Source organism: Salvelinus sp. IW2-2015, linkage group LG28, assembly GCF_002910315.2.
Source record: "Salvelinus sp. IW2-2015 linkage group LG28, ASM291031v2, whole genome shotgun sequence".
Classification (NCBI taxonomy): domain Eukaryota; kingdom Metazoa; phylum Chordata; class Actinopteri; order Salmoniformes; family Salmonidae; genus Salvelinus; species Salvelinus sp. IW2-2015.
This window is the reverse complement of record NC_036868.1, coordinates 13,295,058-13,321,341: the sequence shown is the minus strand read 5'-3', so window position 1 is coordinate 13,321,341 and position 26,284 is coordinate 13,295,058. Positions and strand designations below refer to the sequence as shown.

The window sequence follows — 26,284 nt, the reverse complement described above, 5'->3', positions numbered from 1 at the left end:
CWTTAAAGCCAGATCGTTCTTCAAGATGTTCAAACATTCATAGATGACCAACAGGGTCAAATAATAATCATGGCGGTTATAGAGGGTGCAACAGATCAGCACCTCATGAGTAAATGTCAGTTGGCTTTCCATAGCCGAGCATTTAGAGGTCGAGACAGTATGTGCATTAGAGAGAGATAGAGAGGGGGAGAGGGGTGGAAACCGCAGGTCCGGGACAAGGTAGCACAACTGTTGAAGAGGTCAGGGTTCCATAGCCGCAGGCAGGAATGCAAAAACTGGACCAGCAGCACACAAGGGCCATTACCCTGTGTATTGTGAAAAACCACAGGGGCCACACAGAGACTAGTGCTTGCTTTGTGGGCCTGATTGTTGGGTGAAAAAAACATAACGCATAATGGTAATGCAGTTTTAGTGAATGAATGGATTCGTTTTGGACAATTTTGGGACCATTTATAACTATTTAGTAACTCTAGGGAATAACAGAATTCATGTTCGAACATGGATTTTCAAGCTAGGAGTAAGAGCTGCCATCTGCTGGTGCACATCAATGCTCCTGCTCCTAATCATTACCCTGTGAGCTGATGGTTTCTATTTTAATAGAACATGACTGATGTGAAAAGTAGATAGATATGGGGCTCGATGTGTGAAGTAGGTTATTTACTAGTATCAATAATGAGTTATGAGAACTTTTCAATCCATTTTCACTCCAATTCATTCGCTGAATTGACCGGAACAGAGATGGCGCTAAATGTGAGTGACTCTAATGGGAGCGTTGGTACACTGAGGGAGGAGTTGGCTAATATACCTCTGATAGCCTGAGAGTTGGACGTGAGCACAAACAGCTTGATGAGGCTGAAACAGAGCGGGGAATAGTCATGCTACCATATGACTATAGGGATGAGCAGAATGTTGCCATAGCTGGACAGCAGGATTTCTTTCAGCATTAAGCTCAGTTCAAAGTCCTAGCCAAGCAGCATCTAAACCAGCTAAAGGAAGCACAGCACTCCGACAGAGAACGCACCCAATTCTGTGGACAAATAAACATGAAATCAGTACCAACCAGCAGAAGACTGTCATTTGTATGGAATCATTGTGAAAAGAAAGCAGAATTTGTCACTTCAACCACACTTGGAAACATTGTTATAACATTGATATTAACATTGTCATATGCATATTTGTTGATGAGTGCATGAGTTGTTATAGTAATAATGTGCTTTTCCCATGAGCAATACACCAAGAGCTGCCATCCTAAACATTCCCATTCGTTGGTGTATCTAATGATGTCTGCAGGGCCATTGTTCTGTTCAGATCCCTGTATTTGTGACCACCTCAGGTAGGACTCACACAGCAGGCAAAACACACACAGCTTCTAGTGAATCTGTAGAGGAAACCATCAATAAGACATACCATCATGTCTTGTGTCTCTCTGCAGAGAAAATGAAAATGCAACGCAACGTGCATCAAGTCTCCTCAATTTTCGAAAGCATGCACTGTAATCTGACTCTGGTGAATCGTTATTTGAGTGTCTTACTGTACTTACGTTCAATGTAATGTTGAACAGAATGTGTGTGAAGGCTTGAGTTTAGCATAAAATGGCACCAATCAGAATAATGACTGATCATATTCAATGTACTTGTCCACAGGCCTTTGGGAGGATTCCTGAAAGAAGTAGAGACATTTACCCATTTCAGACAGAAGATGTGGTATGTTACCTGTAAAAAAAWATATAAGGCAATGTTTATATGACCCCCATTCAAACAGTCCCTTATTTACCATTCAATTGCAGGTATWATCCTTTTACATATCAGTGGGTACCTGGCAAATTGGTAGGGGTGTTGTTAAACCATGGGGGCTGTTTGCAGTTCAAATTTGGGAGGTGTTAAACAATGGAAGTGTCAATGAATTTACCTGCAAAAAAGCAGAGAACCATTCACACAGACCCGGCACCTGTATTTTGGTTACATGGTCTATCCAGGAATCATGTCGAGGTCTTTTGGTGGCATTTATTTTTCCACGTTTTTTACCCCCTACCCCTTTCAGATATACGAAATGGCTGTTATAAAAATGCAGGCATGGTAAATTAGTGGGATTTTGGTCTGTGTATGAAAGGGATAAAACAGGCACTCCACACCAAGCATTTCTCTAGCTTCTATGGCTAAACTAGATAGACAGCTTACTGTTTTATCTGTTATAAGGTTAGAGTGCCAACCTCTAACAAGAAATGTCAGCTAATAACTTGAATAGAAACACAAAACCCCAGCTAACTACACCGCTGGCAGTGAGAGCTCCCTTCATTTCTAGCTAGCCTAGCATCAGTTAGGTAATATCTAAACCAGTTAATGAATATGGGCCAGCTAGTTAACTCACACATATTATTATCTTCAAGATCCMATTACTGTAATCTTTGCGAAGCTCGTGCGCGTCCTTATTGCATTCAAAACATCTAAAGAACCCATTTGCCATTCTGTTTTATGTTGGCAACTTGGCAACGATAACCAACCAGCTTGAGGAATCTGACTTCCTAGATTTATGCATGATTGGTCGGGAAATGTAGTCGTTTGCAGTTTGGCTAGCGGTTTGGGTCAAAAGGGGGCGTAGGTACCCGGGAACTACATTACCAATGCTCCCGCGCTCCTCATCTCACATGAAACACAACATGGCACCTGCTGGCCGGGGTGTTGTTGTGGTAGTCCTCTCATTTCTGTATTTATTCCGTGTTATATTTTCCACTGAATACTTCTCTACACTTACTTTTTTTAATAGCGAACTGCATAAACATGGTTGCAGCTCTCCGTCAGAGTGGGAGGAATACGCAAGTGATTGCGGTAAGTTTTGCCACGTCCTCGTAACTCGCTGTGTAAATGTAGCTAGCTAGCAAAAGCTCTCTTTTTCCGCACCCGTTGACAGGAGGTTGGCTACTGTCCTAGCTAGCAAGCGATGGATATTACCCGCTCTCTCGTAGAGGTTAGGGTTTGATGGTAAAGGTCAGGGTAGAATCAGAGGCTCCTCAACTGATATGTCAAGATTTAATAGTACTAATAATACTTCGACAAGGTCCTCAGTTCCCCCAATAATACAGTGTTATGATGTCTTCACCTAAATACATTTTTATACACAATGTCAGCTAGTACATGCTGCGCGTCTTTCCTGCGCGTGAACGTAACCCAGAGCGCAACTCAAAGCTCGCGCTTGTCTTGCTTGCACAGGTTCTGTATTGGAATGTGCAATCAATGTATTCAAATAAAATCTATTTACATTGTAAACTGTGACTGAATCAAAAGATCTAGGATAATGAATGAAATATGAATTACTTTCCCACTGAACAATCACAAAGCTTGTAGTTAAGGCTTTTATGAATCATTCAACAATCAAATATTAGTATTTGATGTGACCAGTCCCTTCATTGCAGATCAGGTAAGAAGCCTGCACATGTTTGTGATCCTTATCTATCCCCATAATGACCAAGTTGGCAGCAGTCGGGTTGCTGTGTTGTGTCTGATGCTATATATTTCCCCACAGAGTCCTCCATTCTACAGTTGGATAGCCCAGACTGTGAGGAAGGAAGCAACCCGCCATGCGAGTCTGTCTTCTCTCTCAACGCAGAGAAAATCCTGGTGAAATGCACATAATTCACTAAGATCTCAATGCTTTTGCCTTGTAATTTTTGTTTGACTGAMTCATCATTGTAGTGGAATATGACACTTTTGTTTTCACAGTGGAGACTGAATGTGTAGCTAACTACAATGATCTTATCTTCTTTCAATCAGAGCCAAGCCAAGTTGTTCATAGAGCAGAAAAGATTCCCGTTTGCAGTGGACAACCACAACACAAATGAGGAGCTTGGTGAGTTAATCTTGTAAGAGTTTGGTATGTGGAGTGCATGCTATACATTTCTGCTATCAATGCCTTTTTGCTTGACTCTCATTTTCTTTTCATTGCAGCTATAGGATATGTTCTTATTGGCAATGGACTCTACGATGAAGCCATCAAACACTTCTCCTTGTTACTACAGGTTGGTTAACATTCATAGATGCATGAATTACAACACACATCTGTATATATGTCTTGGTCTGGCTTACTTGACAGTTTGAATAATGCATATTCTTTTGTTTAGTCAAATATATGAATAGTAGAGAGACACAGACTTCATTTACATTACATTACCTTTTCTCTTTCTCCTTGCTTTGAATATGTTGTGTGGTTTGCATTTGCAATAAAGGACACATTTCTTATCAGTGTTTGTTGTGCTCTGGTGTAGGGGGATCCAGAGGTGGTCAGCGCCATCTACGGGAGAGGGATAGCATACGGGAAAAAGAGTCTGCAGGTAAGTGATCACATTAGCATGATACTGGAGTTCACAGAATATTGATACTAGAAGTTCTATTCAGTTAGCCAATGTTTGCATTGTGACACATCATAAATAAAAATCAAATCTGCTCAGCCTTTTGATTATGAGAGTGCCCCCACTGGGGACCCTACTCAGCAGTTAGCATGTGTGCGTATCAGTGGATGTGATTGATAAAGGCTGAGAGTGGTGATTTTTTGTCCTAGTGTGCCCAATGGAGGTGACACTGTTTCTTTTCTTCTATGGAAGGACATCAAGAATGCAGACTTGGCGCTGTTCGAGTTAAGCCGAGTCATCACTCTGGAGCCCAACCGTCCTGAGGTGTACGAACAGCGGGCAGAGGTGAGGATAATGCTAAGCCTGTTATGGGTTAACCCTCTTTTTGTGTTAGACCTTGTGTTAGGGTATTGGCTTTTTTGGGGGTTCACTATCATGCTTGAATTGTATGTCTCTTTGAATGGAGCAGGTTTCTATGTCACCACATGCAAAATTGTTACAAATGAGTGAGGGCGGTGGTATTCGCTCAAGCAAGCATTAAAAAAATCTTGCACAGGAGACAACCACTGTTGTATTAACGGTATGCCTTGACGTAGCCTAGTTACTAGACCATTGGACTCCCCCACACAAGTAAAATGAAGGGAAAGTATATTCGCCTCTGATTTTCAAGTTTTACTTGTATAATGTGCTTGCAGATTCTTTCTCCTCTTGGAAGGATCAGTGAGGCTCTGAGTGATCTTTCCAAAGCCATCCAGCTCCAGCCCTCCGCCCGCCTCTACAGACACAGAGGAACTCTGCTCTTCATTTCCGAGGTCAGACTAGCAATGTATTAAAGTTTCTGATGAGTGTTGATAGAGAGTTCAGTTCACACAGTGGGTTTTATAGGCTTTTTTAAATCTAAATAGGATTATGTGGCAGCTATGGAGGATTTTCAACAGTCTTTGGATCTGAAGAAAAACCAGCCCATTGCCATGCTATACAGAGGTCTAACCTTCTTCCACAGAGGAATGCTCAAGGTATAGACATTTTTGTAGAAAACCATAGTTGCTCAACTTTGAGTACTGCCAGTATAACCAGTTTTTGGTTATATCCCTGCACATTTACGATACAGTTTTGTCTCCGATCCAGGAAGCCATTGAAACATTCAAGGAGGCCCTGAAATTAAAATCTGACTTCATAGATGCGTACAAAAGTCTCGGACAGGCTTACAGGTACAGTGGGGATGCTCTATGACCTGCTTTGGTTTCAACCAATGTGCCTCAAAGTTAGGGCCCTGAGTTCTTCCTAGTCAGGAAAAACTCAGGGCCTTAGTACTCATGGGCCAGTGCAGTAATTGATCCCTTTTGTGTGTCTGTAGGGAGCTGGGGGACTTTGAGGCAGCCATGGAGAGCTTCCAGAAAGCCCTGATGCTCAACCAGAACCACATCCAGTCTCTGCAGCTGAGAGGCATGATGCTATACCACCACGGCAGCCTCCAGGAGGCCATCGGCAACTTCAAGGTAATGGCCGTGTAACACACAGCTTCTTTCTCCTGACACAATCAGTCGACCACACATTACAAGTGATAACTAAAAATTGTTTTTATGTAGTTTAGTCTTAGTCATTTTGACAAAAATATCATAAAGATTTAGTCACATTTTTGTAATTTGAATAATTATTTAGTCTAGTTATTGTCAAAATGACGAAGACAGTGGGCCATTTTAGTCAACTAAATGCCCTTTAATTTTTAGTCACATTTTAGTTACATCACATTTTTATTGCCTCATTAACCTATAGTATACATAAATCACTGACTTCCATGTGCACAAACATAGCCTTGTCCTACCAACATATTTTTTGGCATAACATCCTATCGCATGATTCTCTTTCCAACAGCCGAATTGGCAGCAGAACACATTACTCGGCAGCAGATTAAAAATCACATCTCTTGACAGGGCTCCAGATTAGCATTTTCCTCTGGTGGCACTGGTGCCCCTAACTCTTTCAGTTGACTTGGTCGCACCAATTTTTTCCTGTGGCATCACACAATGGAACAAATTATGAATCACCTTATAAAGTCATTCACAGTGCTTTAGACGGTGTAATAGACTACTGAGATGGTAGGCTATTCAATAACAAAGTTGTTTCATCTAACATGTCCAAGCAGGAATGCATGATTCAAGATATTTTGATGTGCAACCTAATCCAGTAATTGTCATGAATTGTGGGTTGACAATTAGGCATTGTTATATTTTACTGTTAAAATAGGGCTCCACAATATTCTGAATTTTGTGGTTCAATAGAGATGAATTTGCCTACATCTTTATGTCTACTAATATCATAGGCTAATTTATTTTGGGGCTAATTCACCACACGAGGAAGTGAAAACTCAAAACACACTACTAGTTGTCATGTACAGTGGTGTAAAGCACTTATGTAAAAATACTTGAAAGTACTACTTAAGTAGTTTTTTGGGGTATCTGTACTTTATATTTTTCTCAACTTTTACTTTTACTCCACTACATTCCTAAAGAAAATAATGTAATTTTTACTCCTTACATTTTCTTGATACCCAAAAGTACTCGTTACAATTTGGATGCTTAGCAGGACAGGATAATTGTCTAATTCACGCACTTATCAAGAGAACATCCCATGTCATCTCCTACTGCCTTTGATCTGGCAGACTCACTTAACACAAATGCTTCGTTTGTAAATGATCTCTGAGGGGCTATCCGTAAATAAAATAAAAAACAAGATAATGGTGTCGTTTGCTTAATATAAAGATTTTTTAATGATTTATACTTTTACTTTTGTTACTGAAGTACATTTAAAACCAAATACTTTTAGACTTTTACTGAAGTATTATTTTACTGGGTGACTTTCACTTTTACGTAATTTTCTTTTAAGGTGTTTTTACTTTTTAAAATTGGGTACTTTTTCCACCACTGGTGATGTATTAATCGAACAGCAATTTTTATGTCCTAAAAAAACTTTGCAGTTGTAGCCTGCTACCCTACTGTAGCTATAGTAATCAAAGTTCTGTCATAAGTAGTGGTCTAAATAGCTAGCATTATCAATCTGTTATTACCTGAGCGTATATATTGAGATGATGCTCTTTCAGATGTCTCTTGAGGTTGGTAGTGTTTTTCCCCTTTTAATTGCGGGTGCAAACGCTTTCTTCTCCCATGGAAACGTTGCATTCGCTCTTGTTTGAATCGACACGATAAGTAAAGTGGCTACAAACGTTGCCCCTTTTTTTACCGGGAGCTTGTGCCATACACCGGGAGAGTCGCCATGGCGTGTGCCTTATTTGCATCAATGATGTTTGCATCAATGATGTGTTGCTGCCAGATTGGAGAATGGTTCAATCTCTCCAAAAACTCTTGTCCAGTCCACTTACGAGTAAGGTTTTAGTCAGAGAGTGTTCGTCAACTGAAACGAAAAATCATTTTCGTTTAGTTATAGTCTTCTGGGTCTATTCTAGTCAGTTATCATCTCGTCAATTGCCACTGAAAGATAGGTGCTTGCCGAATATCTTTGTTGACGAAATTAACACTGCAAGTGATTCTCCTGATGGTTTGTTGTCACTGTGGCTTCAGGCGGTTGATGGAAACGCAGGCTAACGAGCAGCAGTGCCGTGCCCCTGAGCACAGATGTGTGTTATGTAGGCCACACTCTGACTGTCATCACCTTCCATATCCCTTATCTGTCTCCATGATGGCCTATTTGCCTACTGTCCCATCGGCAGCCCCTCTGTGGTGACTCCGTAGGCCTCATGCATTGATGTGGCATTACTTTGACGGCTACTATCAGGATGGCAGGTAGGAGTGTTGGGCCAGTTACCGAAAGGTCGCTGGTTTGAATCCCGAGCTGACTAGGTGAAAAATCTGCCGATATGCCCTTGAGCAAGGTACTTAACCTTAATTCACCCTTTTTATAATGGCTGACCCTGGCTGTGACCCCACTCTCCGAGGGTGTCTTGGGGATTTGGGATATGCAAAAAACACATTTCCATTTCACACATGCGTATAGTACGCAGGACCAATATAGGCAACCACCAAATTAATATTATTATTAACTCTAATTGCTCCTGTAAGTTGCTCTGGATAAGAGTGTCTGCTAAATGACAAAAATGTATACACTACCGGTCAAAAAATGTAGAACGCCAACTCATTCACAGGTTTTTCTTTATTTTTACTATTTTCTACATTTGTAGAATAATAGTGAAAACATCAAAACTATGAAATGACACATATGGAATCATGTAGTAACCAAAAAAGTGTTAAAGAAATTAAAATATATTTTAGATTCTTCAAAGTAGCCACCCTTTGCCTTGATGACAGCTTTGCACACTCTTGGCATTCTTTCAACCAGCTTCATGAGATAGTCACCTGTAATGCATTTAAATGAACAGTTGTGCCTTCTTAAAAATTAATTTGTGGAATTTCTTTCCTTCTTAATGCATGTGAGTCAATCAGTTGTGTTGTGACAAGGTAGGGGTGGTATACAGAAGATAGCCCTATTTGGTAAAAGACCAGGTCCATATTATGGCAAGAACTCAAATAAGCAAAGAGAACCGACAGTCCATCATTACTTTTAGACATGAAGGTCAGCCAATACAGAAMATTTCAAGAACTTTGAATGTTTCTTCAAGTGCAGTCGCAAAAACAATCAAGCGCTATGATGAAACTGGCTCTCATGAGGACCGCCACAGGAATGGAAGACCCAGAGTTACCTCTGCTGCAGAGGATAAGTTCATTATAGTTACCAGCCTCAGAAATTGCAGCCCAAATAAATGCCTCACAGAGTTCAAGTAGCACACATCTCAACATCAACTGTTCAGAGGAGACTGTGTGAATCAGGCCTTCATGGTCGAATTACTGCAAAGAAACAACTGCTAAAGGACACCATTAAGAAGAGACTTGCTTGGGCAAAGAAACACGAGCAATGGACATTAGACCGGTGGAAATCTGTCCTTTGGTCTGGAGTCCAAATTTTTGATTTTTGGTTCCAACTGCCGTGTCTTTGTGAGACGCGTGAACGGATGATCTCCGCATGTGTAGTTCCTACCGTGAAGCATAGAGGAGGAGGTGTTATGGTGTGGGGGTGCTTTGCTGGTGCCTGTGATTTATTTAGAATTCAAGGCACACTTAATCAGCATGGCTACCACAGCATTCTGCAGCGATACGCCATCCCATCTGGTTTGCGCTTAGTGGAACTATAATTTGTTTTTCAACAGGACAATGACCCAACACACCTCCAGGCTGTGTAAGAGCTATTTTACCAAGGAGAGTGATGGAGTGCTGCATCAGAGTATCTGGCCTCCACAATCACCCGACCTCAACCCAATTGAGATGGTTTGGGGTGTGTTGGACAGCAGAGTGATGGAAAAGCAACCAACAAGTGCTCAGTATATGTGGGAACACTTCAAGACATTTGGAAAAGCATTCCAGGTGAAGCTGGTTGAGAGAATGCCAAGAGTGTGCAAAGCTGTCATCAAGGCAAAGTGGCTATTTTGAAGAATACTTTTATTTGTTTAACACTTTTTTTGGTTACTACATGATTCCGTATGTGTCATTTCATAGTTTTGATGTCTTCACTATTATTCTACAATGTAGAAAATAGTAAAAATATATATGTGTGTGTATACAGTTGAAGTCGGAAGTTTACATACACCTTAGCCAAATATATTTAAACTCAGTTTTTCACAATTCCTGACATTTAATCGAAGTAAAAATTCCCTGTCTTAGGTCAGTTAGGATCACCACTTTATTTTAAGAATGTGAAATGTCAGAATAATAGTAGAGAGAATTATTTATTTCAGCTTTTATTTCTTTCATTACATTCCCAGTGGATCAGAAGATTACATACACTCAATTAGTACTTGGTAGCATTGTCTTTAAATTGTTTAACTTGGGTCATACGTTTCGGGTAGCCTTCCACAAGCTTCCCACAATAAGTTGGGTGAATTTTGGCCCATTCCTCCACAGAGCTGGTGTAACTGAGTCAGGTTTGTAGGCCTCCTTGCTTGCACACGCTTTTTGAGTTCTGCCCACAAAATGTCTATACGATTGAGGTCAGGGCTTTGTGATGGCTACTCCAATACCTTGACTTTGTTGTCCTTAAACCATTTTGCCACAACTTTGGAAGTCTGCTTGGGTTCATTGTCCATTTGGAAGACCCATTTGCGACCAAGCTTTAACTTCCTGACTGATGTCTAGAGATGCTGCTTCAATATATCTACGTAATTTTCCATGCTCATGATGCCATCTATTTTGTGAAGTGCACCAGTCCCTCCTGCAGCAAAGCACCCCCACAACATGATGCTGCCACCCCCGTGCTTCACGGTTGGGATGGTGTTCTTCGGCTTGCAAGCCTCTCTCTTTTTCCTCCAAACATAACGATGGTCATTATGGCCAAACAGTTCTATTTTTGTCTCATCAAACCAGAGGACATTTCTCCAAAAAGTACGATCTTTGTCCCCATGTGCAGTTGCAAAACGTAGTCTGACTTTTTTATGGCGGTTTTGGAGCAGTGGCTTCTTCTTTGCTGAGCGGTCTTTCAGGTTATGTCGATATAGGACTCCTTTTACAGTGGATGTAGATACTTTTGTACCTGTTTCCTCCAGCATCTTCACAAGGTCCTTTGCTGTTCTGGGATTGATTTGCACTTTTCGAACCTCCTAGAGGTGTTCTGTCACCTCTAGGAGACAGAACACGTCTCCTTCCTGAGCGGTATGATGGCTGCGTGGTCCCATGGTGTTTATACTTGCGTACTATTGTTTGTACAGATGAACGTGGTACCTTCAGGCGTTTGGAAATTGCACCCAAGGATGAACCAGACTTGTGGAGGTCTACAATTCTTTTTCTGTCTTGGCTGATTTCTTTTGATTTTCCCATGATGTCAAGCAAAGAGGCACTGAGTTTGAAGGTAGGCCTTTTAATGACTCCAACCTAAGCGTACGTAAACTTCCGACTTCAACTGTGTGTGTGTGTGTGTGTGTGTGTGTGTGTGTGTAATGAGGCGTCACTGCAGTACCTGGTTCGAATACAGGCTGCATTACATCCGGCCGTGATTGGGAGTCCCATATGGCGGCGCACAATTGGTCCGGGTTTGGCCGGGATAGACCGTCGTTGTAAATAAGAATTTGTTCTTAACTGACTTGCCTAGTTAAATAAAACACATCAGCTTACAGGACCGTGTCATGTGCTTCCCACACTACCTGTAGAGAATGTGGTTTGGTGGAGTCATGATTAATCAGTCTAGAGCCGTCACCCGCAGGCCATTCACGCAATCATCAGCGATCTGCAGTAATATCCACTTTGAGTCAGAATTATGTATGTGTGAATTTGAGGTTCCCTCCCTTTTTTAGTTATTACACCTATTGGCGTCATTGGACTTGATGTGCAACACCTTCATGTTGAATTGTGTTTTGCAGAGATGTCTACAGCTGGAGCCCTACAATGAGGTATGTCAGTACATGAAGGGTCTGAGCCACGTGGCTATGGGGCAGTTCTATGAAGGCATCAAGGCTCAGACGAAAGTCATGTTGAACGACCCTCTGCTGGGCCAGAAAGCAAGCTCGGAGTATCTCAAAGTGAAATACCTCAGAGGTGAGTGCAGCATTCGTGACCTCTCAACTAACATTTCAACCTGAAGCTGAATGTTTTATCTTTGATTGTTTCTTGTCTCTGGAGATTGATGGTTTGAATCTCTCATGTCACCCCCCCCCCTCCCCCACAGAATACTCTCGCTACTTGCACTCACATCTTGACATACCTGTGGCAGAATACAATGTTGATCAGGATCTTCCAGGAAACTTCAAAAACCACTGGGCAAAAAACCTCCCTTTTCTTATAGAAGACTATGAGGAGCAGCCAGGACTGCAGCCTCATATTAAGTGAGTTCTAAGGGATATACACCTGCTACTGACTGAACACAGTTCAATATCTTCTGCCAGCATTGCAGTATAGGCTAACTGATAGGTTATGGAGTAGGCTCATTTACTGTAGTTGACATGGACCTACTGAGTGTTTGTGCTATTCAACCCATTTGTAACTGATCTTGTTTCATGCCTTGTCATTGTAGGGATGTTCTACCTCAGAACTTTGAAAGCTACAACACTGAAGTTCAGAAGCTCATTTGCACAGCTGATCACCTTGGTGCCCTTATGCAATACAATACTCCAGGATTTCTTCCAAATCGCAGAATACACAGAGGTGGGTGAGTCACCTAGACACATTAGAATTCATACTAAAATCTGTTGTCCTCTTGTGTACCTTCTCGGCTGAAATCAGATTAAGTAACTCTATAACTTTAATGTACTAGTATCAGCCCTGAACCTGTTAAAAAAAACTATGCATGCTGGTATGAAAGTTTCTTTTTTTATTATTTTTTTATTTCTGGAATACGTATTCTCTGATCCCATCCTATGTCTTAAATCCGGTAGCTCCATAACAGTATATTTCAAAGTTCTGAAATTTAACATGTTCTGTGTTTCATTTCGAAAGCTATGGGTCTGGCGACACTAGAGGTCATGCAGGCTATGCAGCGCACCTGGAGCAACTCAAAGGTGCGAGTCAATGGCAAAACCAGGCAGATGCAGTGGAGAGACATGTTCGATATAGCTGTCAAATGGAGGAGGTGAGGTTTGGGTGTGAGACTGTTTGAGAAAGTTACTATACAATAACGTTATTACAACAATGCACATCTGTAGTATCGATCAATACCCTGTCTGCAGTTTCTTTATTGTCAGTCTGTGAGGTTTGATACATGTTTCATGTCAAGTCATTCTGTTGGTCTGTCCCTGTGAAGGATCGCTGATCCAGACCAGCCTGTTCTTTGGCTGGACCAGATGCCTGCCAGAAGTCTCAGCCGAGGGTTCAATAACCATATCAACCTCATCAGGTAACCTAAAGGAAAACGACATATCATCTCAAAGATAGTCACTGTGTAAATCTAACACATAACAAACTGTAGAGTCAAGTTGTATTTTTAGAAATCCTTTTTGATAATGTGGTTTTCCTGTTTTTTGCCTTACAGAGGACAGATCATCAACATAAGATACTTGGCGTATTTTGAGAAAATACTCAACTTCATCAAAGATCGAATATTGGTTTACCACGGGTGGGTCTTTTAAAGAAAATACAGATAGCGTTCTATTGGAGAAATATCTTGGCTTACTTATGCATTGTCCTCAGGGCATACAACCCAAGAGGCCTACTGGAAGTCAGACAAGCACTGGAAAATGTGGACAAGGTGGAAGACCTTCTCCCCATAATGAAGGTAATAAGGAACAACCACCAGATAAGAAAATATTGACTCCTCGAAATAGTATGATATAGTGTTTTCAGATTCTGGACCCAGGGGGCATAGCTCTGAGGCCTGATATATTCATGGACATAGCATATAGGTCCTAGGAACTACTAAGTGGTGTGTGCTAGATACGATATAATGTGCTAAAAGGTCTATTGCAAAAACATCCAAATTGAGATATCAACTTGGCATGAGTTTCACAACTGTCTTTTCATTTTTATCCTGAAGCAGTTTAACAGTAAAACAAGGGATGGCTTCACAGTGAACTCCAAGGTGCCCAGTCTAAAAGATCCCGGGAAAGAATATGATGGTTTCACGATCACCATAACAGGAGACAGGTCAGTTTATTTAGTTCTAATAAATTAAGGTTAGGTTTGCCTAAGCTTTTCCAATCATACAGAAATTTGAGACACATTTTCTCATAACTGAAAATCAATTAATGTGGAAAAACATCACGGTTTATTATGTCAGCTCAGTTGAAAGCAGTTAAATACTTCAATGCATTGTATATTCTTGTTCATTCGAATTCAGCGCTCAGGGGTTTCTGTTAGGGAACTTCTAGCAAATGTTCTAGATCTGTTTGTTGAAGTTGCATTCAATTTATGTACATACTAGAACACCTCATCCTTTCCTTGTATAACACTATGTTGAACAGGGAAATAAAATGTAACTTTTCCAAGTGCCCCTTGAAGGGAAAGAACCAGACAACCAGTCCGTTTGGTGGTACAGAACAAAAACACTGAGAAACTGCCAGAGGAGTAAAATCATTTGAATTCAATCACTTTTTGACAGCACCCGTTTTGATTTGAACAAAACCTTCCATACATATTTGCTCAGAAAGTTACTTTTTGGGGTCTGAATGCCAAAACATTCAAGAGATAAAGGTGCTCAGTTGACCCATTTTGCATACCCCACCATAAAAATTGAATCAAATTTTATTGGAGATGTTATTGCGGGTGTAGCGAAATGCTTGTGTTCCTAGCTCCAACAGTGCAGTAGTATCTAACAGTTCACAACAATACACAAATCTAAAAGTAAAATAATGGAATTAAGAAATATATAAATATTAGGACGAGCAATGTCGAAGTGGCATTGACTAAATACAGTAGAATAGAATACAGTATATACATATGAAATGAGTAAAGCAGTATGTAAACATTATTAAAGTGACTAGTGTTCCATTATTAAAGTGGCCAGTGATTCCATGTCTGTATATAGGGCAGCAGCCTCTAAGGTGTAGCTTTTCCACTCTTAGTAGCCATGTTGTACTTTTTCAGTTTTGAGTACATTTTGTAGAAGAAAGCGAAGCGCTGCGTAAAGTAAACTTCCCTGCATCGTGCTGATTTTTCAATTGAGAATAAATCGTTTTACGCACATCTCTAGCGTAATGGCCGTTTGTCCTACAAAGGGCGATCACATACTCATGGAAAGCCCAGCTCATTGGCTATCTAGCTAGCTATGTTTTAAAACGATAGGTGGTCATCGGACCAAGACAGTGTCAATTAAGTGAACACCATCCGTCTCATTGGTGCATAATGATGGCTGACCTTGATGGGCTAATTGATGTGTTGTGTAGCCAATATGTAATGTAGAATGATGAAACAAGGTTTGGTTGACTTCTAGAGTGTCTGAGGATTGCACAGAAACTGAACTTGACTGGGTTAGACAAGGTTTAGCCAATTTTTTTTTTTTTAGATTTCATAAATTGGTTTGTTGAAAGAGTCGGAATTCATGCGAAACGCTGTATAGAACATGGATCGTGTTAGGATATTAAAAAAACTAGGCTACATCTTATCCGTGGGACCCCAGGATTACAATCTGAGGAAGATTACTGAATGTAAGTGCATTATTTACTGTCAGAGGTGAATGTATCAAACCAGTTGCCTTGATAAGTTGCTTTGTTGTTGTGCACTACCCTCAAACAATAGCATGGTATTTTTTTCCGCTGTAATAGCTACTGTAAATTGGACACTGCAAATAGATTAACAATCATTTAAGCTTTCTGACGATATAAGACATGTCTATGTCCCGGAAAGTTGGCTGTTTACAACGCCATTCTAGTCAAATATCGCATATTAAGCCAGTAGAGGTTAAACAAATGTGGTTACTACTGACTCCTTGTGGATTTGTGTAATTTGATAAGAACCGCATTGTCCTTCAATAATAACGCATTGTCCTTCAATAATAACGAATAATAACGAATGAGTTTGGACTTTTTGAACCATAGACAAACATTACATTTATGTAAAGTAAATTCATAATGTTTATTTTTATCATTAACGCTTAGATCTAAGTATAAACAAGTGCAAGCAAACAAGCTGCGACGAGGTAGGCCTATTCGTTCAGCACTTTCAAAATGGACACTGAAATTCAGATGTTAGTTCGGATAAATTCAGCAAGTTGCATGTTGAGACCTTAACTTTACTCTTCTTTAAGTCACCACACAGAGAGCGAGAGAGACTCAATTAGCCTACCATTTGAAGTATTTTATTAGGCCTATGTGGTCATGAGGTTCCACTTTTATAGACATTATACAGATGCACAGACAGTGCAATGCTAAACAAAACAACCCTCACAATATCAACTGAAATTACATGGGTCTATTACTAAACTTTTTGTTGAAAACAAATATTTGAATGGGAAGAGACTGTCACTGGAAAACATGGTTACAGACCCAACAACATTTATATAGTATCTCCTCCTCGTCAAGAAAAACACATGAGCTAATTATAATACACAAAGTATGCAAAACAATTATATCAATCCAACATTGCCTAAAAGATAGACCTATATAAGCAATAGGCCTATAACAATTGAGATGCACAAACTATGGCACAAGGGAACGATGAGTGGATAAGAAGCAAGCTGTAATTTCGATTAAGACATTAATGAGCAAGCTAAGATGGAGGTAGTCAATATAACTATTTGTTCAGCACTTTTGAAATGTACAGTTACAGAATTTAGAACATGGGGCGTTCTTACAGTATTCTCCCTGCTCACCAAGTCATAACCGTATGATAAATAAAGGTGGCATATAAGCAGACAATGAAAGCTCTCACGATATTCGATGATGACGACAAAAAGAAACAGGCTATAGGTACATGTGCACCACCAAGTCAGAACAGTAGGCTAAGTTCTTAAGGGGAAAGGGACCAAATTATTAGGGTGAGGCACATGGGCTACTAACAACTTACTATGCAACATACACTTAGTGTTACTTTCTTAGCTATAGTATACAGTGCTTTCGGAAAGTATTCCGACCCCTTGACTTTTTCCACTTACTTGGACCACACACCCTCTCCACCGAATAGCAGGCAGGGGAAGCAAAATAGTGATCGCAACGCTTGCAGTTAGCCACTGATGCCTTCCAAACCACTCATTGTTGAATTTGTGATTTCCGACTGGTTGTGTAATGTTTATGTCCAATGGCCGATGATCATCAGTATATTTGATCTATAATTTCTCTTCATATGACAAGGATTGAAAAGGATTTGCCAGTAGTTTGTCTGTGATTCCTGATGATGATTGCTTGTCTAGTTTGCTAGCTAAGATTTTTAGTATGATGTTGACATCATCAGTCCAATCAAAGCTACGCTAGATGTAACGTTATTTGATGTCATTTATCTGTGACCAATGACCTTGACCTCTTCTAATGTAAATCTATGGCAGTACCCAAGGGGGCTTGAACTGCCTAGCTCTCCATGTAGATTATGAGTGACAGAACACTGAGCCAATCACAGCTCAACTAGAGTTGATTACCAACACCTACGCTGCCTCATCTACCGAAAGAGACCATGTGTGTATGCGACATTATTCACTCAATACATTTGTTTATACATTGTTTGCAAACTGATATGTGTGACAAACTAATGCCAAAATAACATGCTAAACAGGTAGGGCTCAAAACAGGTTGGGCTCTACCTGACCTGCCCTGAATGATGGGTCGCCACTGACGTGGTGTCTCAATTGATGGCAGGCACAACACAAAAACCTCAGATGAAGAAAAAAAAAAAACAAAAAAAAAACCCCAGATGAAATGGGGTCTAAGCTACAACATATTCTACTATGAAACAAATTGGAGTTTACACATTTTTAGATAATTTACGTTAAAGGTTTAAAAATGTATGTATGTATGTATGTATGTATGTATGTATGTATATGTGTGTGTGTATATAATATACATTAGATTGACAACACTGTAAGCTTTTAAATTACAGTGCCTTTGGAAATTATTCAGACCCCTTGACTTTTTCCACATTTTGTTACGTTACAGCCTTATTCAAAAATGTATTATATTGTTTTTTCCCCCTCTACACACAATGCCCCATAATGACATAATAAAAATWGTTTTTTAGACATTTTTGCAAATGTATCAAAAAACAACATTACATTTACATAAGTATTCAGACCCTTTACTCAGTACTATGTTGAAGCACCTATGGCAGTGATTACAGCATTGAGTCTTGGGTATGAAGCTTTGCACACCTATATTTGGGGAGATTCTCCCATTTTTCTATGCAGATCCTTTCAAGCTCTGAGCGCTCTGGAGCAGGTTTTCATCAAGGATCTCTCTTTACTTTGTTTCGCTCATCTTTGCCTCAGTCCTAACTAGTCTCCCAGTCCCTGCCGCTGAAAAACATGCCCACAGCATGATGCTGCCATCACCATGCTTCACCGTAGGGATGGTGCCAGGTTTACTCCAGACGTGACGCTTTGCTTTCAGGCCAAAAGGTTCAAGCTTGGTTTCATCAGACCAGAGAATCTTGTTTCTCATGGTCTGTGAGTCTTTAGGTGCCTCTTAGCAAACTCGAAGCGGGCTGTCATGTGCCTTTTACTGAGGAGTGGCTTCCGTCTGGCCACTCTACCATAAAGGCCTGCTTTTGGTCGAGTGCTGCAGAGATGGTTGACCTTCTGGAAGGTTCTCCCATCAACACAGAGGAACTATAGAGCTCTGTCAGAGTGACCATCGAGTTCTTGGTCACCTCCCTGACCAAGGCCCTTCTCCACAGATTTGCTCAGTTTGGCCATGCGGCCAGCTCTAGGAGGAATCTAGGTGTGGGCAATTCCTTCGACTCCATGGCTTAGTTATTGCTCTGACATGCACTGTCAACTGTGGGACCTTATATAGACAGGTGTGTGCCTTTCCAAATCATGTCCAATCAGTTGAATTTACCACAAGTGGACTCCAATCAATTTGTAGAAACATCTCAAGGATGATCAATGGAAACAGGATGCACCTGAGCTCAATTTCGAGTCTCATAGCAAAGGGTCTGAATACTTATGTAAATAAGGTATTTCAGTTTTTTATTTAGAATAAATTAGCAAAAATGTCTAAACCGGTTGTTGTTATGGGGTATTGTGTGTAGATTGCTGAGAAAAAATATTTAAAATGTTTTAGAATAAGTGTCTAACTTAACAAAAAAAAGTCAAGGGGTCTGAATACTTTCCGAAGGCACTGTATATCAAACTCAATCGTTTATCCTTTTCAGTGATGAAGACATGGATGTCTCATGGTATGGTGGGGAATACAAAATGGGTCAATTTTGAGCACCTTGCATCTCCTGAATGTTTTGTCATTCAGGTCCAAAAAGTGATTTTCTGACCACTTCTTCCATGGGCAAATATGTATGGGAAGTTTTGTTTAAATCAAAAGGGATGTTGTCAAAAAGTGGATTTACTCAGAAGCAAGAACTGCAGTGTGACATACTGTATGGATATCCTCAAGTGTGAAATATTAGTTAAAATGAATGGTTGCATCTGAGAAATGAAATGCACTGAACAAAAATACTGTATAAACACATGCAACAATTTTAAAGATTTTATTGACTTAGTTCATATAAGGAAATCAGTCAATTGAAGTAAATTCATTAGGCCCTAGTCTATGGATTTCACATGACTGGGAATACAGATATGCATCTGTTGGTCACAGATACCTTAAAGAAAAGGTAGGGGCATAGATCAGAAAACCAGTCAGTATCTGGTGTGACCACCATTTGCCTTATGCAGAGTGACATTTCATTTGCATGAAGTTGATTGTGGCCTGTGGAATGTTTTCTCACTACTCTTYAATGGCTGTGTGAAGTTGCTGGATATTGTCGGGAACCAGAACACGCTATCGTACACGTCGATCCAGAGCATCCCAAACATGCTCAATGGCTGACATGTCTGGTAAGTATGCGGACCATGGAAGAACTGGGATATTTTCAGCTTCCAGGAATTGTGTACAGATCCTTGCGACATGGAGCTGTGCATTATCAAGCTGAAACATGAGGTGATGGCAGCTGATGAATGGCACGACAATGGGCCTCTGAATGCACAGAAAAACTGTGATGAGATCCTAATTGCCATCGCTAAAATGCAATTGTGCTCATTGGCTGTAGCTTATGCCTGCCCATACCATAACCCCACCGCCCCCATGGGGCACTCTGTTCACATCGTTGACATCAGCAAACCCACAGTTTCATCAGCTGTCTGGGTGGCTGGCCTYAGACGATGTCGAAGGTGAAGAAGCCGAATGTGGAGGACCTGGGCTGGCGTGGTTACACGTGCTATGCGGTTGTGAGGCCGGTTGGACGTACTGCCGAATTATCTAAAATGACATTGGAGGCGGCTTATGGTAGAGAAATTAACATTAAATTACCTGGCAACAGCTCTGGTAGACATTCATGCAGTCAGCATGCCAATTGCACGCTCCCTCAACTTGAGTCATCTGTGGCATTGTGTTGTGTGACAACTTCACATTTTAGAGTGGCTTTTTATTGTCCCCAGTGCAAGGTGCACCTGTGTAATGATCATGCCGTTTTAATCCACTTCTTGATTTGCCACACCTGTTATGTGGATGGATTATTTTAGCAAAGGATAAATGCTCACTAACAGGGATGTGACAATTGTGGACAAAATTTGAGAGAAATAAGCTTTTTGTTGGATGAAAAATGTCTTCTTTTTTTTTCAATTCAGCTCATAACATGGGACCGACACTTTTCGTGTTGCGTTTTTATATTTTTGTTCACTATTGAAACAGCCAACCCCCTATTTGAACCTATTGCATTCTTTGTCATTCAGTTCGGACTTTCTGAAAAAAACTTGAAATACAAAGCTTGAAATATGATTCAGCTTGTTATTCTACCTCTAACCCTACAGCTTTCACCAAAGTGTGCCTTGTTATCTGTCCCATGATGAATGTTGATGTATGTACAGTTGATGTCCATAGAGACCAAGGTGTTTGTTCAGACGGTGTGTATTTGTGTTACCTTAGAGTGGGGAACATGCTGTTCTCAGTGGAGACCCAGACCACAGAGGAGCGCACTCAGCAGTACCAGTCTGAGATTGAGTCCATCTACAAAGACCTGACTGCCAAAGGCAAGGCTCTCATGCTGTCCACTGAACTTGGGGTATACTCTCTCTCTTCCCCTCTCTTCTTCTTCCCTATTCCCTCTGTTTTCTTTTCTCTGACTGTCAGTGTTGGCTTCCAGTTGTGCGATTTTTAAATGCCATCTCAACAATCTGATCCATACTGTTGCTTTCCTATCTGATATAACGCACATGTTTTTCTATTTTCTATTGTCGTGTTGATAGATGTATTCTCTACCACTGAAAATGTGGAGCAGTTTGTTTCATATGAGGCTACCTAACCTGTTAAAGGGAAAATCCACTCAAAAACATATATATAAACTCAGCAACAACAAAAAAACGTCCCTTTTTCAGGACCCTGTCTTTCAAAGATAATTCGTAAAAATACAAATAACTTCACAGATCTTCATTGTAAAGGGTTTAAACACTGTTTTCCCATGCTTGTTCAATGAACCATAAACAATTAATGAACATGCACCTGTKGAACGGTCATTAAGACACTAACAGCTTACAGATGGTAGGCAATTAAGGTAACAGTTATGAAAACTTAGGACACTAAAGAGGCCTTTCTACTGACTCTGAAAAACACCAAAAGAAAGATGCCCAGGGTCCCTGCTCATCTGCGTGAACGTGCCTTAGGCATAATTGTTTTTCACCTTTATTTAACCAGGTAGGCTAGTTGAGAACAAGTTCTCATTTACAACTGCGACCTGGCAAAGATAAAGCAAAGCAGAGTTACACATGGAATAAACAAACATACAGTAGAAAAAGTCTATATACAGTGTGTGCAAATGAGGTAGGATAACGGATGTAAGGCAATAAATAGACCATAGTGGCAAAATAATTACAATATAGCAATTAAACACTGGAGTGATAGATGTGCAGAAGATGAGTGTACAAGTAGAGATACTGGGGTGCAAAGGAGGAAAAATAAATAAAATAGATAACAGTATGGGGATGAGGTAGTTGGATGGGCTATTTAAAGATAGGCTATGTGCAGTGATCTGTGAGCTGCTTTGACAGCTGGTGCTTTAAGCTAGTGAGGGAGATATGAGTCTCCAACTTCAGTGATTTGTGCAGTTCCTTCCAGTTATTGGCAGCAGAGAACTGGAAGGAAAGGTGGCCGATAGGAATTGACTTTGGGGGTGACCAGTGAAATATATCTGCTGGAGCGCGTGCTACTATGCGTGCTGCTATGGTGACCAGTATGGTGGGGCTTTACCTAGCAAAGACTTATAGATGACCTGGAGCCAGTGGGTTTGGCGATGAATATGAAGCGAGGGCCAGCCAACGAGAGCATACAGGTCGAAATGGTGAGTAATTTATGGGGCTTTGGTGACAAAATGGATGGCACTGTGATAGACTGCTTCCTATTTGCTGAGTAGAGTGTTGGAGGCTATTTTGTAAATGACATCGCCGAAGTCAAGGATCGGTAGGATAGTCAGTTTTTTACGAGGGTATGTTTGCAAGGAGGCATGAGGACTGCAGATGTGGCCAGACCAATAAATTGCACTGTCCTAAGACAGCGCTACAGGGAGACAGGACGGACAGCTGATCGTCCTCGCAGTGGCAGAACAAGTGTAACAACACCTGCACAGGATCGGTACATCCGAACATCACACCTGCAGGACAGGTACAGGATGGCAACAACAACTGCCTGAGTTACACCAGGAACGCATAATCCCTTCATCAGTGCTCAGGCGGTCCGCAATAGGCTGAGAGAGGCTGGACTGAGGGTTGTAGGTCTGTTGTAAGGCAGGTCCTCACCAGACATCACCGGCAATAACGTTGCCTATGGGCACAAACCCACCGTTGCTGGACCAGACAGGACTGGCAAAAAGTGCTCTTCACTGACGAGTCGCGGTTTTGTCTCACCCGGGGAGATGGTCGAATTCGCGTTCACCGTCGAAGGAATGAGCGTTACACCGAGGCCTGTACTCTGGAGCGGGATCAATTTGGAGGTGGAGGGTCCGTTATGGTCTGGGGCGGTGGGTCACAGCATCATCGGACTGAGCTTGTTGTCATTGCAGGCAATCTCAACGCTGTGCGTTACAGGGAAGACATCCTCCTCCCTCATGTGGTACCCTTCCTGCGGACTCATCCTGACATGACCCTCCAGCATGACAATGCCACCAGCCGTTCTGTGCGCGATTTCCTGCAAGACAGGAACGTCAGTGTTCTGCCATAGCCAGCGAAGAGCCTGGAACTCAATCCCATTGAGCACGTCTGGGACCTGTTGGATCGGAGGGTGAGGGCTAGGGCCATTCCCCCCAGAAATGTCCGGGAACTTGCAGATGTCTTGGTGGAAGAGTGGGGTAACATCTCASAGCAAGATTAGGCAAATCTGGTTCATGAGGAGGAGATGCACTACAGTACTTAATGCAGCTGGTTGCCACACCAGATACTGACTTACTTTTGATTTTGACCCCCTACCCCCCTTTGTTCAGGGACACATTTTTCAATTTTTGTTAGTCACATGTCTGTGGAACTTGTTCAGTTTGTCTCAGTTGAATCTTGTTATGTTCATACAAATATTTACACATGTTAAGTTTGCTGAAAATATATGCAGTTGACAGTGAGAGGACGTTTCTTTTTTTTTTCTGAGTTTTATTTTTTTCTCCCTATTTCCACTGTTGATAAAGTCCCAAAATGTTTTGCAAGTCAGCGGTCAAGTTTTCAAGATATTGGACTTTCAAGAAGCAAAGTGTCAATGGCCACATCATCATTGTGTAATGATATTACCTCTGTAAGTGGACCCTGTAGTATGAATTGTGTTGTTTTTGTTTCTATCTTTTAGGATGCAGATGCAGTGTGTAATTTAATCCTCTCCCTGGTTTACTACTTCTGTAACCTTATGCCCCTCTCCAGAGGGTCCAGGTAAGTTTTGTCCAAATCATATTTTCTGCTATAACCATCAATACATGTTAAGGCATGTGTTTCAGTTGGTCTTCTCTGAATTGTGATTTCATTTTGTGAAACGGTTTTTAGTTATGAAATCAGTCCCATTTCCCCAATTTTTGTTTTTGTTTTGTTGTCTCCATTTCCCTTTTCAGTGTTGTGGCTTACTCTGTTGTCATGGGAGCACTAATGGCCAGTGGAAAGGAGGTGATAGGCAGAATCCCAAAAGGGAAGGTAATAGTGGCGTGTTGCTCTACTTTACACTACTTCATTCTAATACATTACATTTCCCAGTGGTGGTATCAATGTTGTAACAATGTGCCTGGTTTAAGTATTTTTCTTGTTATTTTTCAGTTGGTTGATTTTGAAGCCATGACAACACACAGTCCTGACAGCTTTAGTAAAACAGCTAAAAACTGGATGAATTTAAAGAGGTGAGTAGCTCGGCATGCCCACTGTTATCAACTTTAATTGCATCATAAGTTGGCCAATTATTGTATTGATAACCTTTTTTTTTACCTCAGCTTACCATTGTGGTACCAGAGTCTTCCATCGGTAGCAGAAACGTTCCAGACGACTAGAACCATGATAGAGGTCCTCAACACGGACTCGACATCACACTGTCCAAAGAAGTCCTAACACCACGTCTCCTGATGAGAACAAGGGCCACTCTCCCTGTCCACTCTCTCTGCTCATAGTCTCTCTGGCCAAGCTCAACCCCCAAAGCACAACGTCTGTCTAAACATGATTTATGGGAACTACATGTTGTTCAGATATGTATGCAATACCAGCAAAACCCTAGTAGGGTCTAGTATGTAAAAGCTAAGAAGCATAATTGATTTGAATGGGAGGTAATCTCGATTGTGATTGGCTCTAAAATTCGAACTATTTTCTTTTTAAAAACTGTCTGTAAGCAGAGAAAGTGGGGGAGGAGATTCTAAGATATAAACTTTCCTTCAGGGCTATTCTATTCCACTTGGGATACTTGAACATTTTAGAAAAGTCAAGCAATCTTTTTATTTAGTCTTGTCGATGGTGCAATTGTGGAGAATGTCACTCTGTGGCATTGCCTTTTTCAGTAATTGTTTTTAACTTGACCAATAAAGGGCATGAGGCAGGGTTGGTTTTAGATTAGGTCAAACTTGTTTTGGGGAAAGCACACAACAGTAGTCCTCTGGTCTTATTTTGAGACATCAGTTTCTGTCTTGTTGCTGTTCTCTCTTTATCAAATTATTTGAAAACATTTGAAGGAAAAAATAATGGTCTTACTGACACACAACATTTGAACAAATGTTCAGGGATACATTAAGGGGAGTTTGTTCAACTGCTCTGAAGAACCTCTTCATGTGAGGACAAGCTTTGGTGTTCAGTTTGTATGTTCCCCACTTACCCTTTAAAATTAAAAACCTCTTCAGGATCTGACCCTTTTTTCCCTTCAATTTTCGCCTGAAATGACATACCCAAATCTAACTGCCTGTAACTCAGGCCCTAAAGCAAGGATATGCATTTTCTTGGTACCATTTGAAAGGAAACACTTTGACGTTTGTGGAAATGTGAAATGAATGTAGGAGAATATAACACAATAGATCTGGTAAAAGATAATACAAATAAAAAAACAACCGTTCTTTGTATTTGAAATGCAAGAGAAAGGCCATCATGTATTATTCCAGCCCAGCTGCAATGTAGGTTTTGGCCACTAGATGGCAGCAGTGTATGTGCAAAGTTTTAGATTGATCCAATGAACCATTGCATTTCTGTTAAAAATGTTGTATCAAGACTGCCAAAATGTGCCTAATTGGTTTATTAATAACTTTCCATGTTCAAAACTGTGCACACTCCTCAAACAATAGCATGGTATTCTTTCACTGTAATAGCTACTGTAAATTGGACAGTGCAGTTAGATTAACAAGAATTTAAGCTTTCTGACAATATCAGATATGTCTATGTCCTGGGAAATGTTCTTGTTACTTACAACCTCATGCTAATCGCATTAGCTTACGTTAGCTCAACGTCCCGCAGGGGACCCACCGATCCTGAAGAAGTTTGTGAATGACAGAATAAATTATGCATTGCCTGCCTGAGTCCTTACGTAATGAGCTCCAGAGGATCAAAATAAATAACCAACAACAATTTTAAGTACTCTGCTTACCTCTATTTTATTTTTTGGCAGAACTGTTTTATCATAATGTTTCCAAATCAATGTTAGTGCTGAATGGCTGGGAGTTTTGTTTTAATCATTWTTTTTTTTTSCACTGGGTGAATTGGCTATGTTTATTAAAGCGCTAAGGTGGATTTTTAAGCATATGTCCCAGCTTGAAGTTTAAACTTGAAGGAAAGAAATCTGTGGAGATTTTAGGGAATTGGTATGTTCAATGGTCAATACAATTGGTTGACAAATGA

The 26,284-nt window shown here is 40.8% G+C and overlaps 2 protein-coding genes across 5 annotated transcripts in view; one reads left to right on the top strand and one right to left on the bottom strand.

Moving 5' to 3' along the window:
• LOC111954099 (protein ARV1) overlaps nucleotides 1–2,682 on the bottom strand; it is a 5,641-nt gene extending 2,959 nt beyond the window's left edge. The window contains 6 exon segments of the mRNA XM_070435746.1: nucleotides 806–1,027; nucleotides 1,235–1,255; nucleotides 1,258–1,378; nucleotides 1,541–1,617; nucleotides 1,620–1,659; nucleotides 2,368–2,682. Of these exon segments, the coding sequence (XP_070291847.1) occupies nucleotides 806–1,027; nucleotides 1,235–1,255; nucleotides 1,258–1,378; nucleotides 1,541–1,617; nucleotides 1,620–1,659; nucleotides 2,368–2,463 (577 nt within the window). The 5' untranslated portion in view covers nucleotides 2,464–2,682.
• ttc13 (tetratricopeptide repeat domain 13) lies at nucleotides 2,633–26,284 on the top strand. 4 transcript variants are annotated; one of them, XM_023974005.2, is made up of 23 exons: nucleotides 2,633–2,825; nucleotides 3,520–3,614; nucleotides 3,768–3,843; nucleotides 3,942–4,012; nucleotides 4,259–4,324; nucleotides 4,595–4,687; nucleotides 5,038–5,154; nucleotides 5,248–5,358; nucleotides 5,471–5,553; nucleotides 5,700–5,841; nucleotides 11,760–11,934; nucleotides 12,065–12,221; nucleotides 12,410–12,540; nucleotides 12,832–12,964; nucleotides 13,136–13,228; nucleotides 13,364–13,447; nucleotides 13,537–13,606; nucleotides 13,868–13,974; nucleotides 20,892–21,027; nucleotides 23,784–23,863; nucleotides 24,040–24,118; nucleotides 24,239–24,318; nucleotides 24,409–26,284. In XM_023974005.2, the coding sequence occupies exons 1-23, from the start codon at nucleotides 2,645–2,647 to the stop codon at nucleotides 24,521–24,523; spliced, it is 2,475 nt and encodes an 824-aa protein (XP_023829773.1). In that variant the 5' UTR covers nucleotides 2,633–2,644; the 3' UTR covers nucleotides 24,524–26,284. The 4 variants fall into 4 exon arrangements, with proteins under 4 accessions (XP_023829773.1, XP_023829772.1, XP_023829771.1 ...); XM_023974004.2 differs by having other exon boundaries at nucleotides 13,865–13,974; XM_023974003.2 differs by having other exon boundaries at nucleotides 13,522–13,606.

Bases quoted from the DNA above. Each gene is read 5' to 3' on its own strand.
- ttc13 (XM_023974002.3), top strand. From the start codon at position 2,645: ATGAAACACAACATGGCACCTGCTGGCCGGGGTGTTGTTGTGGTAGTC. The intron at 12,965-13,135 runs GTGAGGTTTGGG...GTCCCTGTGAAG, and splicing joins ATAGCTGTCAAATGGAGGAG to GATCGCTGATCCAGACCAGC. The intron at 13,448-13,521 runs GTGGGTCTTTTA...CATTGTCCTCAG, and splicing joins CGAATATTGGTTTACCACGG to GGCATACAACCCAAGAGGCC.